Source organism: Artibeus jamaicensis, unplaced genomic scaffold (genome assembly GCF_021234435.1).
Source record: "Artibeus jamaicensis isolate MK-2021 breed Jamaican fruit bat unplaced genomic scaffold, CSHL_Jam_final contig_851, whole genome shotgun sequence".
NCBI lineage: Eukaryota > Metazoa > Chordata > Mammalia > Chiroptera > Phyllostomidae > Artibeus > Artibeus jamaicensis.
This window is the reverse complement of record NW_026521986.1, coordinates 6,164,523-6,177,783: the sequence shown is the minus strand read 5'-3', so window position 1 is coordinate 6,177,783 and position 13,261 is coordinate 6,164,523. Positions and strand designations below refer to the sequence as shown.

At 41.5% G+C, this 13,261-nt stretch overlaps 1 protein-coding gene and 1 non-coding gene across 2 annotated transcripts; one reads left to right on the top strand and one right to left on the bottom strand.

Moving 5' to 3' along the window:
• Positions 1-629: 629 nt before the first annotated feature.
• HSPA2 (heat shock protein family A (Hsp70) member 2) lies at positions 630-8,146 on the bottom strand. Its single transcript, XM_037125947.2, has 2 exons — positions 6,077-8,146; positions 630-5,452 (listed from the first exon to the last, which is right to left on the bottom strand). The coding sequence occupies exon 1, from the start codon at positions 7,997-7,999 to the stop codon at positions 6,089-6,091; it is 1,911 nt and encodes a 636-aa protein (XP_036981842.2). The 5' UTR covers positions 8,000-8,146; the 3' UTR covers positions 630-5,452; positions 6,077-6,088.
• A 4,770-nt stretch (positions 8,147-12,916) lies between these two features.
• On the top strand, positions 12,917-12,984 carry LOC119053674 (small nucleolar RNA SNORD2). Its single transcript, XR_005079648.2, has one exon. It is a non-coding gene; the product is annotated as a small nucleolar RNA SNORD2 (small nucleolar RNA).
• The last annotated feature ends 277 nt before the right edge of the window (positions 12,985-13,261 follow it).

The following is a 13,261-nucleotide window of genomic DNA, read 5'->3' as shown; positions in this document are numbered from 1 at the left end:
GTTCCAACGGCCACCTAGCGACAGCCTTTGCTGTGGTGGCAAATTGGAGTATCCATAGCAAAGCTGCCCAGGGGTGGGGGTGGGAGTCAGGGGGTGTATTCCATGAACTGACTCCTTCACTGTACTGTTTTGGGTTTACTTGGAATAATTAGGTTCACTTCCTCAGAGAAGTTCTCTTCGTTCCAGGTGGGACTAGGTTGATTGGGGCGGGGAAGAGTAGTCGAGGAAGCTTGGAAATACGGTTCTCAAATCTTTGATCTGCATAACTAGAAGATACCCAAATCAGGGGTTAAGATTTTTAAGGAGTAATGTGTGTAAACCACCACCCTTCATAAGTACTCAAAAGCAGTGCTGCTTAGAGCAAAGAAACTGCTTTATGTCAATGGGTATTCAATTGATATTTTTACATTTACTCTTCTCACTTTTCAAATCGTGTTGTAATTTCTTCTTGCAACTGCGTTGGTATAGATATTGTAGTTCTTTTCTTCCAATCCTAATATAAGCATGCTAGCAGACACATGATTGAGAATGTCTCATATATTCTTTTGTTTTATTCCCACAGCTTACTTAGCATAAGATGCTTAGTAAACAGTTGGTGATTATATACTCCCATAAACTTTAATACTATGACAATAGACATTCCTACTATCTCCACTCTCTCGGTCTCACTACTTGATAAGACAATCACTGGTTACAATAATATAAAATTGTAATCACTTAGATTTACCTTCCATTCACTTTTGTTCATTGCTGGTAGCTGTTCCCATTAGCTCAGGATACATAAAACCCCACCTACCTATTCGCTGGCCGTGCTGCCTTGAGGCCGTGGCCTCAAGGCTGGCTTCCTACAAGATGACTCATTTGAAAAGGAGTAAGACTATTCCATTCACCAAGAGTTTTTCACCAAACAGTATATATAACCTGGGGTGGGGTGGACAGGGAGAAATAACAAGCTAAAGCTCCAGAAAAACCTGGAATCTATTCACCTGACAACTGTTATTAGGAAGATCACACTTCAGTCGACCAATTTATCCCAATGAGTGGAGAACAACAAAGATCTTTTACACCTCTCCATAGTCTAACTTCGGGCTGTCTAATGTATAAAACTAAGGTAAAAAATAAGAGTTGAGAACCCCAAATAATGAGAAGCCCTACATAAATGTTTCATGACAAGTTATTTCACAGGTGCTAGAAGGAACAGTATTTAAAGGAACCCTTCTAATTCATCTTATACTTCCGTATTACCAACTCCTAACAAAAGAAGGAAGATTGTTTTTATTGCTCTAAATCATTACTGTAAAATTGACCCACTCATTTCTCAGGTTACATTTTGCACCAAATAGGTGTTTTTTATAACATTAGAAACTCACAACCTAAAATGTAAATAACTTTCCTTTTAGAAAAAAATCACGACGTTATAAAGTAGGGGTAAAAGTACTATCTAATTAACAATGCCAAGTGTCCTGTGATGGAAAGGTTTTGTTGGGTGGGTTTTTTTCCCCCTAATTAAAAGAAACATTTCAAGGTCATATAACTAAGAGCATATAATATAGAACTGAATTGCTGGTCCCAGATTTTTAGGTGTAAAACATTAACTGAATTACAATGCATGCTTATGCTGTTACTGGTCAAGGGACCTGGTCCTGAGCAGGTCTGCCTGGGGCTAACCAATAGTGTGTGGGTTCTTGAATTCATGCAGGAGAGATTTCACAACAGGAGTCCAGGTGATTGCGAGCAGGTTTATTGAAGTTGAGGTCAGTGAAACAAGAAAGGGTTTAGTATAGAACCAGCAACAGGAGAGACCTAGGCTGGCTGCTTTGGCACTCTAAAAATGTTACAGGAAAGAAATGAGCCCAGGTAGGGCTGCTTTAGCTCACTGAGAAAAGGAGGCCTGGAGACAGGTTCAGGAGGTTAGCCTGGGACAGGATGAGCTGCTGCTACCCACTGCAAGTCTCATGGGGATGCTTAAAGTATGGGAGATGCATGCCCGCTGGGGAAGAGGAAGGGAAAAGGAAAGGTGTAGGCATGCTTCCCAGAGGGAGAGAACAGGCTGGGTCCTTTGTCTTGGGGATTTTCTCTCTCTCTCTTGCTGGCAGGAATTTTAGAGGAGGTTTCAGGGAAGAGTTTCAGCAGAATATTATTCATCAGTAGAATATTCACTAGTTTTCCAGGGGTGCCCTTTCAGGGTCATGGTCTCTACTGATTAGTCAACCAGTAGAGGGGTCATTAGTCACTGAGGCTGGTCCTGGTGTCACCCACCTGGTTTTGACTCTTTTCTGGGCCTGGAGCTGAAATACAACTGAGGCCTAGATGTTATCTCCAGGGAGCTGACTTCTGCATCTGGCTGTAAGTTGCTTGGCCAGTTTGTTCAGCAGTCTGTCTCAGTTTCTCCATTCTATTTGCCAAGGGATTTTCCTAGCTTCTTGTTGTCCTGCCTCAATATTATGAAAAAGTCATAATGGACATGTTTTCATAGTGTTACAATTTTACCTTTAAAAATTAACATGTAAGGATGTGGCAATGATGGTATTTGAATAGCAACTCCATTTTTGGTTGCTCACTTCCCTAATCTTGAATTCACAAACAACCTAATAATCTATCCTGAAAGTGGTGGAGAAAAGAGCCTATGGCTTCTTGATTTTATGTATTGATAAAAGAAAGACATTTCTACAATAAATATCGCCCTATTACGTTTCAGAAATGCCTATATCCATTCCAAGAGTTATATCAAAAGTAAATACTGGTCTCTTTTCCCAAAGATCCTTACTTTTTCGTCAAGGAATGAAATTCTGTATCTAATTTTAATGCTTAAGGACAGTCCTTCAAAAGTTTTCTGATACTTATTTACAAATTAAATATACAGAAGCAATTGGATATTCTTGTTCTTTAATGTATATACTTTTATGAAATATGTAAAGTTCTTTGTATAAAATATATAAATATAAAATATATTTTAGAATATATATTTTAGCAATTGTAATATATGGGTTTGAGATTCTTTAAAACTTTAATTACAGTGTTCAAGGAAGAGGAAAATGCCTCACAACACAACTTTTATAAACTACATTCCATTTAAAGTAGGTGAAGGCCTTATCATGGGCCTAGTATTTGAACTTCATAAAAAGAAATCTTTTGATTTCATCTAAATAACCAGGTTGTATTCCTACTTAAGATTATATATAGGATAAAGAAATTCTTGTTTAGTCTCCCTGATGTATTGATTAGATGATTCACTAAATATCCTATTCTATATAAGTTTAAATATATATCATTAATACCTCCTAATATGTAAGTTTTAATGCATTAACATTATACCTATCAAATTAATACTATAAAAAATTTAGAGTGAGCTTGTTTTGAAACACCACACATCTCAAATACTGTAAATTACCTAGTATGTGTTATTTTAACAGGTATCTAGCTTCATTGCCTCAAAACAGGGACAACTGTGTTAATTAGACATTCAGGTAAGAAGAATTTAAGTGCCTATTCTGAGAAATGTATTTTTTATTCTACATGTACTGCATTTGCTTTAGTCATAAATGACCACTAGTCTCTAACATAACTCACTACTTTAAAGTTCAAGTGATGCTTAATTAATTCTTAAACTGTAATTTAGCCTTGTCCTAACATCAAGTACTTTTTCCATTGTCATTTGACTATAGCTGATCTAACATTTGCTAAGGAGTTCCCAGGGGTTATTGGGTTACTAGTTTCAACTGACCCCTGGAAACACTGAATGGCTGCTTTGGTAGCTTTATCTTAATAACATTCAGATCTAGATAAATTTGAGAAGACAGAATTAAAGAAAAAACACTCAAGAAAGCTAGAAGTTTTACAAATTACTTTTCAAAATAATAGAAAATAAGTGTTTACATAGATCGAAATTGGTGTTATAGCCAGTTACCATAGGCCTGGCCACAGGATCAAAGAGACTACCTCCGGTCATTTTTCTGTTACTTTAGAAGCTAGTATCTTTTAAAGTGAGGTCTAAAATGAGTCATACTAATACCAGATTGCACTTACAGAAAGACTCCATTACATTCTGAAGTTAGAGCAAGGGATAAACACTTTCAACACATAAAGATCTAACAGAAGCTTAATAGCACGGGTATTATCTTGGTAAAAATGAAAGCTCAAAGTCACTCTAAGGCTATTAATGATCTGTTTTCTTAATAACAAGTAGTTTGTCAAATATCTGTGATATCTGTAGTCAGTGAAACACCATTATACCTCCTTGCTGAAAATTTTCCATTAGTGTGGCACCGGCGCTGAGAACTCCAAGTTATCTTCAGCTTTTCAGTGTAATTTCTAAAAGTTTATTTTGAAGTAATTTCACAATTGCTTTTTTATCTTCATCCCCCACCCAAATGAGACCTGCTGGGGTTGGGGGGAAGGAAATGTGTATGTACTTAAGAGTCATTTCTTGTGTGAGGGTCATTACCAAAGCCCAGTTTTAGGCTAATTTGTTCCCTACTTTTGATTCCCTCTGCATAATAAAGATCCACTACTAAATTAAAGGGTCCGCTACTAAATTAAAAATATAGTTTCTATAATTCACCATTATGAACAACATGAAGCAAATCCACATTATTTGGAAAGATATCAAAATGTATATATGTAGTGAAAACATTAGGTTATGCAATTTCCAATCAGCTTTACAGAATTTATCTCAAGTTTCCCTTAAAGAGAATAAATCAAAACAAAGCAGAAGTGTAATTCCACTAAAAAATAAACATGAACCCTCCTTCTCCCAAGGTTGTGGATTTTAAAGCCCAGGATAGTGGACTTTATCCTTCAAAGTCGTTTCTTCCAAAGGGTTGCAATATTCCTATCTACGACAATCTCAAATCAGATATATATATATAGGAAAATGGACAAGCTGTATATTAACAAAATACAGAACCATGTTGCAGTTTGCCTTTAAAAAATCTGTTCTAGTGATTTAAGGCAGGTATTGCAAAATCATTATGATTCTTAAATCGGGAGAAAAAATATCTACAAATCTCCTACCCACCTAGAAATTGTACCTACTGGAAATACATCCTTATGGAATAAGCTCAGGAACTGAGTTGTTTTACTAGAAAGTTAAAACAAGTTTGACTAAATTTGGACTCTTAATATTAAGTGGCTTTAAAGTTTACGTACTGGTTCTTGTTTCAGGCGCACCTGAATGTCACAGAAAGCAGTTTGTTCACACTACTTCGGGCTATTACCGGAAGACAACTAGTGCCCCAGCTTTTTTTAAAGAATCATTTTACATTTAACCCCAAAATATAGCTTGTATTTTAATGGAATATACAGGTGGATTTTCACTTGAACACTTAAGCCAAGCCTTAGGAGTTTGGGTACATTGGAAGATCCCAGTCTGGTTTCTGTGTTTAAAGAGGGGGAAAAGTTTACCCAGATCTTCTCCAATTAAGTTGTTGGTAATTCAAAGCAGGAACCTCATCTGAGAATTAGACAAGATTGAGTTAGATAAATTTCACCTCATACTAATATCTTAGTTAAAGATTAACATGGGTAATACAGTACCGAGGGAAAATTGAAAACTCCAAGACAGCAATTTTGAAATCAATTCCAGCTTTACTTTAAATTTGTATTTATGCAGTTGTGTGCACAAAGAATGCCTATTCTTGACTTTACTGCAGTGTTGGCTTTCCTCCTTAGCACTAAACAATTCAAGCTTCTATATATTGTTACCGAGCTTCCATAGAACATGTGCACAGACTTAAGGTTTCCCATCTAAAACTAAGCTAACCAAAATTGCTAAAGTCAGCAAACATGCATATGCATTTAAAAGAAACCTCAGATAATGTTTTTTAAAATCAAACTTTAGAACTAACCTTTTATAATTAAACTAAGTTGTTGCTCCTTTCCTTTCATATGTATACACCGGGCTAAAGACTTCCAACAATAGATCTCTACTTGGCACAAGGACATTTCAAAGAAACAAAAACAAAAGAAAAAAAATAAAGGGGGGGAAGGGGATATAAGGGGATTATATGGTAATGGGAAAAATACATTGAAGATTAAGTTTTAAAAAATAAAGAAAGGAAAAGAGGTTTACACTGACTGGAGTGCAAGCTTAGTCCACTTCCTCGATGGTGGGTCCCCCCGAGGCTCCGGACCCGCCGCCGCCGCCAGGGCCGCCTTGGTAAAGTTTGCTGATGATGGGGTTGCACACTCTTTCCAGCTCTTTCTGCTTGTGTTCAAACTCATCTTTCTCCGCCATCTGGTTTCGGTCGAGCCAGTTGATCACCTCCTGACACTTGTCGAGGATCTTGTTTTTGTCCTGTTCGCTAATCTTGCCCCGCAGCTTCTCGTCTTCCACCGTCTGCTTGATGTTGTAGGTGTAGGACTCCACGGCGTTTTTGGCAGCGACACGGTCGCGATTGGCTTCATCTTCCGATTTGTACCTCTCCGCTTCCTGGACCATCCGGTCAATGTCGTCCTTGCTCAGACGACCCTTGTCGTTGGTGATGGTGATTTTGTTTTCTTTGCCAGTGCTCTTGTCGGCGGCGGTGACGTTGAGGATGCCGTTGGCGTCGATGTCGAAGGTGACCTCAATCTGGGGGACCCCGCGAGGCGCCGGGGGAATCCCCGTCAGGTCGAACTTGCCCAGCAGGTTATTGTCCTTGGTCATGGCCCGTTCGCCCTCGTACACCTGGACCAGCACGCTGCTCTGGTTGTCTGAGTAGGTGGTGAAGGTCTGCGTCTGTTTGGTGGGGATCGTGGTGTTCCTCTTGATGAGTGGGGTCATAACGCCGCCAGCCGTCTCGATGCCCAGCGACAACGGGGTCACGTCTAGTAGCAGCAGGTCCTGCACGTTCTCTGACTTGTCTCCGATCAGGATGGCCGCCTGCACCGCTGCTCCGTAGGCCACCGCCTCATCGGGGTTGATGCTTTTGTTGAGCTCTTTGCCGTTGAAGAAATCCTGCAGCAGCTTCTGGATCTTGGGGATGCGGGTAGAGCCACCAACCAGCACGATCTCCTGGATCTGGCCCTTGTCCAGCTTGGCGTCGCGCAGCGCCTTCTCCACCGGCTCCAGGGTCCCGCGGAACAGGTCGGCGTTGAGCTCCTCAAAGCGAGCGCGGGTGATTGATGTGTAGAAGTCCACACCTTCGTAGAGCGAGTCGATCTCGATGCTAGCCTGTGTGGAGGAGCTCAGGGTGCGCTTGGCGCGCTCGCAGGCGGTGCGAAGCCGCCGCACCGCGCGCTTGTTGGGCGCGATGTCCTTCTTGTGCTTGCGCTTGAACTCCTCGGCCAGGTGGCTCACCATACGGTTATCAAAGTCCTCGCCGCCCAGGTGAGTGTCGCCGGCAGTGGACTTCACCTCGAAGATGCCATCCTCAATGGTCAGGATAGACACGTCGAAGGTGCCGCCGCCCAGGTCAAAGATGAGCACGTTCTTCTCGCCGCCGGCGCTGCCCTTCTTGTCCAGGCCATAGGCTATGGCCGCCGCCGTGGGCTCGTTGATGATGCGGAGCACGTTGAGGCCCGTGATGGTGCCCGCGTCCTTCGTGGCCTGGCGCTGCGAGTCGTTGAAATAGGCCGGGACAGTGATGACTGCGCTCTGCACCTTGCCCCCCAGGTAGGCTTCGGCGATCTCCTTCATCTTAGTGAGGACCATGGAGGAGATCTCCTCTGGGAAGAAGGTCTTGATCTCTCCCTTGTACTCCACCTGCACTTTGGGCTTCCCTCCCTCGCTCACCACTCGGAACGGCCAGTGTTTCATGTCCGACTGCACAGTAGCGTCCTCGAACTTCCGTCCGATCAGCCTCTTGGCGTCGAAGATGGTGTTGGTGGGGTTCATAGCCACCTGGTTCTTGGCGGCATCGCCAATGAGGCGCTCGGTGTCGGTGAAGGCCACGTAGCTGGGGGTGGTGCGGTTGCCCTGGTCGTTGGCGATAATCTCCACTTTGCCATGTTGGAAGACCCCTACGCACGAGTAAGTGGTGCCCAGGTCGATGCCAATAGCCGGGCCGCGGGCAGACATCCTGACCGACAGATAGGCAAGCGACGTTAGGCAAGAACACCAGGGACAGAAAATCCACGGAGTCAACCAACGGCTGCCCTGCACCTGATACCACGAGCGCAAACTGTGTCTCCCGCTCCCCTGGCCTTGGCTCCTCGCTCTTATAGCCACCTCCCTGCCGACTTGTGGAAACTCCCAGAGCCAATCGGCTCTCAGGACCGCCCGCCAAGGCTTGCTTATTGTCAGAGTGACCCGCCCGCGGCCCAATAGACTTTTAAGTGGAGTGCGGGGCGGGACCTCGGCCCGCGCGAGGCTGCGACGGGCAGCCGTTATGTAAATATCCCCGCCCACGTCTCCGAGCGGCGGGGTCCGCCCCGCCACAGTAGACGCCTGCAGCTTGGGGGCGTTAGGCTCGTGCACCCCCCAGGTGTACGCGCTTTTTGATCTTCGCCTTCCGTGAGGTTAGATTCGCCGACATTCATTGGATTGGCAGGGCACGTGGCCAATGAGCAGCGCGGCCTCCCTAGTGGGTGGAGAAGGAAAAGCTAGGGCCAGGGCGTGGTGTGGGCGGAGGCACTGCTCGGAAAAGGAGCCGGGAAAAGGGATTGCCTTTTCAGTCCCTAGGCCTTACGTGTGCAGGACAGTGCAGAGGGTACCTACTAACCCAGCACGCGGGGGCAGGCCAATTCACTGAGTTGGTTGCACCGAGGAAATAGGTCTAGGACCCGCTTTTTTAATTTTGGCATAATAGGCGTGAGGGCGGCTCCTCTCAGGCCTCGAACCAAAATAAAATGACACTTAAGTTCCAGGATCCGGCTGTCAGCCTTACGGAATTTTACTTTGCGCACTTGGAAGCGTCTCACTGGGTGTGAGCGCTCGATTTAAACTGCCTGGCGGGCGGGCGGTGGGGGGAAGAGGGCGGGGAACGGAGCCGAGCTGGGAGGTGGGGGGACGCCCGGAGAGGCCGACTTTTTTTCGGCGCTGCTCGCGGGAAGCTTGCGCAATGGGAGCCTGGGGAGTGGCTGCAACTGGTCGTCCCAGCGTTTAAATTTTCCGTAGCTCACTCTCCATTTTTCATGTTTGTCTTACCACTTGATGCTTTCTGATTTCGTCTCCCTGTTCTCTCCACTGTTTTCCTTATTTTGGGTTTCAAGGGCTTTAATCACCGCTTTGAGTTATTCACAGGAAAATCTATAATCAAACCCTCCTGTTGAAGCACCAGTCTCCCTCCCAGCCCGGTTCTCTCATCCCCAGCGTGCGCACACGCGACCTTGTTTGTGACCCGAGTGATGTTTATGACAGCGCAACAGAATGAGATTATTTTCTCTAGCTTTGCTGAAGCTTCATTAGAGGCATAGACTCTCAGAGAAGGTAGGTGAAAAAGAGAACAATTCATTTCTTAAGAGGAATATGAGAATAGGTTTGGAATTACCGTTTGGCACCAGGTAATGAGGTTAGCAGCAGACTCCCATAAATGGGCTCCTGAAGGAAAACTGTTACAAAATCGGTGGGCTAATATTTCACATTGGGGCGGGAGCAGGGCGGGGGGCGGTGTTAAGAAATTAAAGAGGAAAAAAAAAGCTGTAGACGTTAATTACTGAGCTGTACCCGCTCGGTAAACTTGGGCGGGTACCTACTATGTGAGAGTAGGAAAATAAATGAAATAGTCTTTCTTTATGAGGTCGAGAGTCTAAAAGAGGTAAACATAATTCGAGAGAAGCGCTATGGGAACACAAGGAGGCGACACATCCAGACAGAGAAAAGTGTGCTGGTGAGGGCTTCCTGGAAGAGGTGACATGCCTGAGCCAGGCGCTGAAGTTGCCGGCAAAGAGGAGAGGAGAGCATTCTTTGTGTGCGTTGTTGTAGCTTGGGCTAAGAGGAGAGCAGCGTCCTGGGGCAACTACAGAGTCTGTACAGGTTAATGTCAGTACGAGGGCAGGAGTACAAACAAGAAATAGAGCCTTCAGATCGACAGGATACATTTCAGAGCTTTATGCGCCATGATTTTCCCCCCTTGGGGCTATGGGAGAGAACCATCCTTTGAAAGAAGGTAGTAATGGATAGTCCCTGTCAAATTTGTGTAAGACAGTGCACTGGGCAAAGTTTTTGTCTGAGAAACACGTAAGTAATGCAACCAAGAAGTAGTGTTGCTAGAACCCTGTAAAGTCTGTCATGAATACTTTTATCTAGTTGGGTATATAATTTCCAACCTTTAAAAACACATATGCTATTACTTTGTTAATCTTATTAGTTAAATAGTACTGGTTTTAACCACAATTCCCATGTCCTATTCCATGAAAGAAATTAAAGAAAAAAATTGAACTAGGAAACCTTTTAAAGATTGGGAAAACAGATAAAACCAGATTGACACTGCCTAAAATTGTGAATACATAGGTCTTAATTTTATTCTAGCAAATTGATGTCTTTTATGTAGTTTTTAAAAAAGGCAGGGGGAGGGGGGAATTAGAGGGCTGGAGAGCGACCCAAATTCTTTATAGAACTGATATAATACCCTGTGACTTAGATAAAGGGTCCCCGCAACAACTGAAAGCAAACCTGTAAGAAACGGAGTCTTCAGATCTCTTCTGTTAAGACAGCCCTTACACATTTACCTCGAGCAAACCAAGATTGCAAAAACCAAACATGCCAGTTCTTATAAACAAGCACTAAAATTGGAGCTTCAGAAGGGAGAGGTTCTTAGTAACTTATGTATTGTCTCTATGTACAGTTATTCAGTTTTTACAAACTTCTCCTGTAATCTAACCGCCACATTAATCTTTAACACAGCTTTGAAACCACAGTAGCAATTTATCTGCATTTTTATTATATATATACATATATAATTCTTTCCGCTCTAACTTTTCACCTAGTAAATCGATGTTTCATACTTCAGATGGCATCCTGAGCTCCCCCCCCAAAACACCATATTTTAACTTTGGTGTCATATGAAATAAAATTTTGCAGTCCTAGGACATCATCATACACTGAGCATTCTTGGAATTTTCACATTGTTCTTTATCTATATTGATTTTTTAATCTTATTTTTTGATGACTGTGGCTCAGAGTTAATACAAAATATAGCCCATTAAATGATCAAATTAGCAAATTTATAGTCAAATAATATTTATCAATGCCAGCAATGGTGCAGCAAAACAGGTGGAAATGTAAATTAGTACAATCTTTCTGGAAGATAATGTGACAATATTTTTCTTTACCTTAAATATGTCCATACCCTTCATTTAGCATTACCCTGTGGGATTCATCCCAAGGAAACACTAGAGCATGCAGGTAGTATTATTTGTGATAATAGCAACATGAAAAAGGCAAGGATATACCTGACAATAAGGAAATGATTACATCAACTATAGTACATCCATATGATGAATTATTATGTAGCCATAAAAATTGTTTATAAGAATTTTACTGACACAGAAAAATGTTATTGATATAATTAATTGGAAAATAAGATACAAGACTTTCATAATTTCATACTCTATATGTAGGATAATCTTATGTATATGAGAAATACATCAAAATTGGTTATCTGTAGATGGATTAACAGTATTTTTTCTAAATGACCATATATATATATATATAATTTTACAATTGATTTTTAAAACTTGACCATTAATATTCACTTGAAACAAGGTTCACCAATCCTACTACTTACATAGAAATTACTGTTGATTTTCAACATAAGAAAATCTGTTTGGCAGATTAAATACTAGGTGCTTCCAAATATTTTTAAAGACTGAGGTCCCACACAGTGTGGAAAAAGCAAGAGCTTTAACGTATGTCAAACCCTCTCTAATTAATCCCTAACACCCAGAAGAGTACCTGGAACTCAGTAGTGATTCACTAGCTCCATGTTTATTAAAAGTAACCCGAGGCACATTATTTAACCAAAAATACTGAATAACTTAATTTTTTCCTATATAAGAGTAAGATTTTTTGCCTATCTTTTTGTTTAATTTAATTTATTTATCTTTAGAGGGGAAGGGAAGGAGAGAAGGAGAGAAATATCAATGTATGGTTGCCTCTTGTGTGTCCCCTGCTGGTAACTGGCCTGCAACCCAGGCATGTGCCCTGACTGGGAATTGAACCACAATCCTCTGATTCTCAGGCCCGCGCTCAATCCACTGAGCTACACCAGCCAAGGCTAGCCTATCTCTTATATTTCTGTACTAAGATAGCAGATATCAAAAATTGAAACAAATTCACATCTGAAAATACTCGTACTAGAGATACTCTGATGAATAAAATGAGGTCTAACACTGTATGCATGGATAGTCAAGCCTACCCTAAGGAGACTGAAGAAGAATAATTTTTTCCCCAAATTACTAGGGAAAAAATTATGTATTTTCTGGAATCCTGTCAATCCCTACCTAGGCGCAGCCTTTATAAACTTTCACGGATTGTTTTGAGGAGGTATTATTGGCTGGAAAAGAAGGTGGAGTAAGTAGCAGCCTATAATTTGAGGACCTATGAGCAAACTGAAGTCAAACTAGTTATTATATTTAAGACTTCTGTAAATACTGCCATTTTATAATTGTTTGGAAGTACCCTGTCCCAAAATATTTATCCAATCACCCATCCATATAGGAAAAATGTCATCATTTCCTTCTTTGAGCCTTGGAAAACTGCCTTTAAAATTTACAATTAAACTACAGATACACAGTACCCTGGGGGACTGTACCTTGCCTTGCCTGGAAGGTTCTCAGAACCTAAACCTGGAAGAGAGGCTTTTCCAGAATAAAAGTAAATTTGTGACCACAGCAGACAAATTGTACCTACTCAGTTTTAGAGTGCTAACTGGGAGGATACAGTCCTATGGAATAGTCTAAAATAATCCGAAAGTAGTAAGGCCATTGTTTTGCATACAGAAGAGTCAGACTCGATATGCCATTATTGTTAACACTTATTAAGTGAAATTAAATCAAGTGAAATTATGACAATCATGTTTGGAACCAATCTGAAATGAAGAGAATACTCATTGCCAATCACTTAAAACAAAAATTACTAGGTTCTTTAACTGAAAATAAAATGAACTATACTGATTAGGAAGTTATTTCTATGAGTAAATTGTTATTTTGAGAAATGAACCAACCAACCCTTTGAAAGAGCTAAATACTGTGTCAGTGGATTTTTATAAATAGTTTCTTTTTATATTATAAAGAAACCAAATTAATTTGTTGCCATCTGTGTTTGCCATGAAATAATAGTTTTCCAGTAATTGTAAATTAAAAGAAAACAGAATTTGGCAATAGTAATTTCAATTAATTC